Source organism: Apium graveolens, chromosome 3 (genome assembly GCF_009905375.1).
Source record: "Apium graveolens cultivar Ventura chromosome 3, ASM990537v1, whole genome shotgun sequence".
Classification (NCBI taxonomy): domain Eukaryota; kingdom Viridiplantae; phylum Streptophyta; class Magnoliopsida; order Apiales; family Apiaceae; genus Apium; species Apium graveolens.
The window spans coordinates 12,862,466-12,869,965 of NC_133649.1; the positions used below are offsets into that span (position 1 = coordinate 12,862,466).

The 7,500-nt window shown below is 35.0% G+C and overlaps 1 protein-coding gene across 1 annotated transcript; it reads right to left on the minus strand.

Moving 5' to 3' along the window:
- Positions 1-5,258: 5,258 nt before the first annotated feature.
- On the minus strand, positions 5,259-7,283 carry LOC141711726 (cytochrome P450 72A397-like). Its single transcript, XM_074514378.1, has 5 exons — positions 7,109-7,283; positions 6,627-6,844; positions 6,192-6,436; positions 5,727-6,114; positions 5,259-5,639 (listed from the first exon to the last, which is right to left on the minus strand). Exons 1-5 carry the CDS (start codon positions 7,281-7,283, stop codon positions 5,259-5,261), a joined length of 1,407 nt encoding a protein of 468 aa, XP_074370479.1.
- Positions 7,284-7,500: the final 217 nt, after the last annotated feature.

Genomic DNA, 7,500 nt, shown 5'->3' on the forward strand with positions numbered 1-7,500 from the left:
TCCATTTCCATATATATCCAAATTCCTATTTTCCAAACGCACAAAATTTTAATTTTAATTCTCAAATTCCAAATTCTCAATACCAATTTTCACCTTCTCAGAATTCTCAAATTCCATTTTCATATCCTCAAAATTCTCCTTACCAATTTCCATATCATACCTTTTCAAATCCACAAATTGAAACTGAACAATCACCTACACAAAATTCTCCACATTCACAAGTACCTTCCTTTAATAACTCGAATTTTATTGATCTCAATGAAGATTTTGAAGAAACTGAAGATGTTCGAGAAATTACTGGACAATGAAAGTGGGATGAAGATAAACTCTTAATAAGTGCATGGTTGAACGTGTCAATTGATCCAATAGTCGGGACAGATAAAAAAGCAGAAGCATTTTGGGACATAATTTATCAATATTGTGAAGAAGAAAATCCTGGTGTCATCAGGAGAGGAGTTGTGGCTATAAAAAAAAGGTGGCAATGGATAAACGAAGGTGCTCAGAAATATGGAGGGTGTTTTCAAGAGGCCCATAAGCTAGTCGGGAGTGGTTCAAACTTGGCCAACGTAAATGCCAAAGCTCTTGAACTTCAAACAATAAAATACAAAAAAAAAGTGTAACTTTGACAGACACTGGTATGAGCTTCGTATACATCCCAAGTGGAGACCTCCTTCAACTACTGGAAGTTCGAAACGAACAAAAATAAGTAGTTCTGGAAATTACTCATCATCGGAAAATAACGAAACACCAACAAGTGAGGAGGTTGTTGAATCTCCGGTTCGTCCTAAAGGAGTGAAAGCGGCTAAACAGAAGGGAAAAGGTAAGGCAAGAATGGTTGAAATACGAGTTAATGCATGCAGAAAGTTGAACCTCATGGAAGCATTGAATGACACTCGATAAAAGGAGATTGAGGCAAAACAAATTGAGATGGATTTACAAGTAATTTTGGCAGATACTTCTAAAATGAATGATGCTCAACGGAAGGCTCATTTAAAATTGCTTGAAAAAATTATGGCAAGAAACTATGGATATGGCATGCATTTTTTGGAGTTGCTGGATCAAACAATCACATAAATGTGTTAGATCGGTCACCAATATTTGATGAAGTGCTACAAGGTCGTGCTCCGGAGGTAAATTATACTATTAATGGAAATAATTATAACATTGGATACTACTTAACGGATGGAATATGTCCCGAATGGGCAACATTCGTTAAAACAATATCACATCCGTAAAGTGAGAAAAGAAAATTATTTTCAAAATATCAAGAAAGCCAGCGAAAAAATGTTGAACGAGCTTTTGGTGTATTACTGTCCTGCTTCGCTATTGTACGTGGTCCTGCATACTTTTGGGACAAAGCAGATCTTGGCAAAATAATGAGAGCATGCATCATAATACACAATATGATTGTCAAAGACGAGAGGAACACTTACGCCACTCAATTTGGTCTTTTACCAATTTACGATGATGCAACAAATGGTTTATCGCAACCAAATTTAGGATAAGAACCACTTATCCCGTATGAAACGTATATTCAAAATACGTTACAAATGCGGGATAAAAGGACACATCGTCAGCTACAAAATGACTTGGTTGAGCATATTTCACAGTTTCATAATAATCGTCAAGTTATTTATATTGTAACGTTGAATTTTAATGTTTTCTTATGTGATGTTGTTTATTTCAAGTTTTTTTAATAATATGATACATTTTTGTTATGATACATGTTTTTTTCTAATAAATTTTGTTTAAATTTTTAATCACTTTAATTGATTATTAAAATTTCAAAATTAAAGAGTAAATTTAAAATCAAATTATAAAATTATTTTATTAAATTTATATTATAATAACAATATAACGGATCCTACAAAATGTGAGAAAAAATTTAAATATTTGAATTTTTATTTAGAAAAAATTTGAAAAAAAGTTATGTAATTATACTTTATATGCGCCTTCAAATGCATGTTGAACATTGTAAAAGAAACGATAAAAATCTATTAGGACATAACGAGTACAGTATAATTGTTTAAAAATGAAAGCATAGTACACAATACATTAAAAAACATGTATTGGAAAGTGTGAAATGGGTTGGACGACTGGAGTAAGTTTGTCACTTTTTCTTCCTGTACCTCTTTTCTCTACGTGGCATGCGGTTGGGCTAAAAAAAAGATAAAAAGGGGTCTGGCGCTGCGGATGCTCTAAGAGCAATTGTAGGGGGCCTATTTGAGGTCTCGGGACACGCGAAGTGACCTGTCCCCTCCAAATGTGGCACTGGACAACGTTGCATTAAATCATAGTAAATAGCATGGTGTCTCTTTCCCGGGCCGGGACACTTGATTTTTCTATTATTATTTTCCTCCACTTTTCACAAAAGTTGTACCCACATGCTACTCAAATTATAATCAAGATTCATAACTGAATATAAACATTGTAATGTTAACGTTGTAATATAAACGGTAACTTTTTTTCCTCCTATAAATACCAATCCCCAAGTCACTATTATTTACACTCTTTGATTCTAAAAAATATTATCCTAACAAAAATGAATCCAAAAAATACCCCATCTTCAAATCAAAATTCAACTCCTCAAAATCCAAACCCTCAATTTCCATATCCATATCAAAATTTCTATTTTCCAAACCCACAAAATTTTACCTTTAGTTCTCAAAATCCGAATTCTTAATACCAATTTCCACATTCTCAAAATTCTCAATTTCCATTTTCATATCCTCAAAATTCTCCATATCAGTTTCCATTTCCCCCATTTTCAAATCCACAATTCGAAACCCAACAAACACCTATCAATATTCAAAATTCTCCAAAACGTAAGTCCCCGCCTTTGGTCATGAAAACATTATTGATTTAAATGATGATTGCGAGGAAACTGAAGAGGTACAAGAAACTATTGGTCAGTGGAAGTGGGTTGAAGATAAACTCTTAATAAGTGCAAGGTTGAATGTGTCAATTGATCCATTAATCGGTACTGATCAAAAAGCCGACGCATTTTGGGATCGAATTTGTCAATATTGTGAAGAACATAATCCTCGTGTCATTAAGAGAGGAGTTATGGCAATGAAAAAAGGTGGCAACGAATAAATGAAGGTGCTCAGAAATTTGGATCGTGTTATGATGAGACTCAACGAAGAGTCGGGAGTGGTTCAAACTTGGACAACATAATTGAGGAAGCTAATGCACTTCATTTAAAATATTACAAGAAGAAGTCTAACTTTGACAATCATTAGCGTGAGTTTCGTAGACAACCCAAGTGGAGAACTCCTAGAACTAGTGAAAGTTCTAAAAGAACTAAATTAAGTATTTTTGGAGCGTACTCATCGGAGGGAAATAATGATACATCCACATTTGAAGAATTCGAAGCGGTCCGTCTAGTGAATGACTATTTTTCACCAAATCCTGTATATCCAGAAAATATATTTCGACGAAGATTCTGTATGGGTAGACATGTCTTTCTTCGTATTGTGGATGCTGTTTCAAATTTCGATCCATACTTTCAACATAGGATTGATGCAGTGGGAAGGAAAGGTTTATCATCTTTACAAAAATGCACTGCGACAATGCGTATGTTGGCATATGGTGTATCTGCTGACGCTGTTGATGATTACGTTCACATTGGGGAGAGTACTGTGGTTGAAGGCTTGAAAAAGTTCGTCTCAAATGTAATTACAATATTTGAGGGTGAATACCTACGAAAGCCGAACTCGAATGAAGTGCAACATCTATTGCAGATGGGTGAGGCTCGTGGCTTTCCCGGTATGATGGGTAGGATTGATTGCATGCACTAGCAATGGAAAACTTGTCCAAAAGTATGGAAGAGAATATTCATGCGCAGTCATAAAGGAGTTGCAACAATTATCCTGGAAGCGGTTGTTTCATCTGATTTATGGATATGGCAAGCATTTTTTGGAGTTGCTAGATTAATTACTGATATAAATGTTTTAGATTGGTCACTGATATTTGATGATATCCTACAAGGTCGTGCTCCAGAGGTAAATTATACTATCAACGGAAACAATTATAATATGGGGTATTACTTAACTGATGGAATATATCCTGAATGGGCAACATTCGTTAAAACGATACCACGTCCACAAGGTGAGAAAAGAAAATTATTATCAAAATATCAAGAAAGCCAACGAAAAGATGTTGAATGAGCGTTTGGTGTGTTACAGTCTCGTTTTGCAATTGTACGTGGTCCGACACGCTTTTGGGACAAAGAAGATATTGGGAGAATCATGAGAGCATGCATCATAATACATAATATCATTGTTGAAGATGAAAGGGATACATATGCCACTCAATTTGGTTCATTCCCAACTTATGATGATGCAACAAATGGTTTATCGCAACCAACTTTAGGTGAATAACCCTCTGTCCCGTACGAAACATATATTCAAAACAGTATGTCGATGCTTGATAAACTGGCACATCGTCAGCTACAAAATGATTTGGTTGAGCATATCTCGCAGTTCAACGAGAATCGTTAAATTGTAACGTTTAAATTTTATGTTTTCTTGTGTGTTGTTTTCAATTTCATGTTTTTTTATTAATATGATGCATTTTAATTACGGGTCATATTTTTTATTTTAGTGACATTTTTTAAAAAAATTAATCACTTTAATTTTATTATTAATTTTTTTTACTAATAAATTAAAATTAAAATCAAATAATAAAAATAATTATTAGATATATAATATAATAATAATATAAGGGGTCTTACACAAATGTAGGAAGATAGGCTGGGGTCACTTTTTTTATGAGGTCATTTCGGGTGACGTGGCGGGAAATGTGTAAATGTCCAAGGAGTAAATGTCCAAGGAGTTGACCCTAAGGGTTGTGGACGCTCTAAATGATACATTTCATATTTGAATTGGTTATAACTCAACCACATGTAATGAATTTTAATACTAAACTCCGTTCCGTTAGATTCTTAACGTCTGAAATAGAAAACTTGGCACGTATTTTAAAACTATTATTTAATATAGTTCCGAAACTTATTTTTAAGATTTTTTTAAATGAAAATTTAAAAAATTTATTTTTTATAAGACGAAAAAGTTTTTTAAAATAATTAATGCAACTATATTAGATAACATTTTCTGTCATTTTGTTACCCAAATGAGTTCATTTTCAATGAAAACCAACAAGACCTAAAACAAGAAGAAATAATACATAGCAGCTCGTTAAAATCAGTAGTAACTAAAGCTTGTGTATAATCAAGTAAGCTCCATGCTGAGGTTGAAGAGTTACGACGCAGTCGGGGCATGGATGTAGGAGGGGGAAAGCTCGAATGAGAAGTGTTGTAAAATGGTAGCAAGAGCTAGTTTAGCTTCCAGCATTGCGAAATTTTGTCCAATACATATTCTTGGTCCATATCCGAATGGAAAATATGCTGCCAGATTATTTTTTGTTGCAATGGACACTCCTGCTGCAAATCTTTCTGGATTGAACTCTTGTGCGTCCTCGCCCCAAAAATCTTGGTCATGATTAAGAAGTAAGATCGGAAGAGCAATTTCCGCTCCAGCAGGTATGGTTAGTCCTCCTAATGTAGTCTCCTTCTCTACCATTCGAGTCAGTATATCTCCTGGTGGATATAATCTTAAAACCTCGTGCAAAATCATAGTCATCTGCACAAAATGTTACATAACAATGGAGATCTATTAGTATCAATATTTTGTGCATATGGATATGGTGATAGAAGAGTTTCTACTTACAACTTTAAGTTGGTTAAGTTTGTCAAAATCAAGTGTGCCATGACTCCCCAACACTCGTAGAACTTCTTCTCTGGCACGAGTTTGCCAATCAGGATGCTTGCTGAGTAAAATCAATGTCCAGGCAAGGACATTGGAGGTGGTTTCCTGGCCAGAAAAGTAGAAAAGCTTGCACTCGCCTATCACATCGTCTAGGCTCATTCCAACATTTCTTGATCCTTTTTGAAGTTGCTCACTGGAAATGGATTCCAATAGTATCCCAAGCAAGTCATCACTACTACTTGTTCCTGCTTGCATTGCCTTGGTCTTTTTGTCGATAATGTCTTTCAAGGATGATTGTATTTTATCATTTAGCTCCTTCATTCTCCTGTTATTCTTCGTTGGTAGAAATCTATAATTGCACTATAATTATGTACATGTAGAAAAGAAAGGATGTAGCTATTATATTGCAACAAAACTGAAGATTACCGCCAGCAAGGAATAAATGCTGTTTGCATACACTTTATAACGAGCTGAATCTGTTGGGATTGAATCTCAAATACCCTGCTTCCCTCCTTATAGCTACTTCCAAATGCTGTACGTGAAATCACATCACTTGTTAGAGTCTGAAGAGAAGGTACAATGTTGAATTCACACCACCCATTCTTCTCTACCAATTTCTCCCATTCTCTAACCATCTCTGTGCAACTAATGTACATTAGCGGTAGCATAAGCTGCAAACCAAACACCAAATTTAACATCTCAGTTGCTACTGTTGTTATACGCTACAAGTACTGATTATTGAAAAGTAGTTAACTCATTTTGCAGAGATGCCTGTACAAGTATGTTAAAGGTTTAGTTAGTGTACTCAATGTAAGCAACCAAAAGTAATAGTGATATTCGACTAGTAATATAATCAAGAACCTTCAACTTGTGCAGATGGAAAGCTGGATTTAGGAGCTTCCTGTGTTGAGCCCAGCGGTCTCCTTCAATGATTCCCAGACCATTAGAAAAGATTCTCGCAATGGGATTCTGCTTTTCTTTCTTGAACCTGTAGATTGTAGTCAGCACTTCTTTTATAAGCTCAGGATCTGTGATAAGCAACCTTGGAGTTGGTCCAAACCACATGAAACTATTCTTGCCTGCAAGTAACATTTATATGTTAACTAACAAGGTCCATAACCATATATACCATGGTACATTCTGCTAAGCACCAAAATTCCTCATAGAGATAGCAAGAAAGGTATACATGTTACTAAATTTACCTAACTCAAACTTTAATTATCTTAAGCTCCATAACCAATCCATCTACTGAGATAAAAGCTAGAGTTACATATAACAAAACTAGGACAGAGACAAAAACAGACATCAAAGAAAGATCCAAGGTTGATACATGTTCGCGTTACCATATTTCTTGACCGTGTGATAGATAAATGGGCTTGCACGTGCGACAACATCCTCAGAAAAATTGATAGGCTTTGATCTAGCATTCTTAACCATTTCTGAGTGTTCTTTGGAATCTCCAAACAAGAAACGGTAGGAGTTTCCTTGGAGACCTTGCTTTCTTAAGCACTTCTCCATCTTTCGTGGTCTCAACCATACCCAGCTCAAAACTCTCCATGCCCATCCCACAAACAAACCGAAAACTAAGCTCACTGCAATCTTTTCAAATCCTTCTGTATCCATTACTAAAATAGCTAGACTGTAAATGAAAATGAAATGAACCAAAAAAGTTCAAGTGTGTTGTTAGGATTAGATTTCGTTATCATCAAGGGGGATTAATCATATACACTAATAT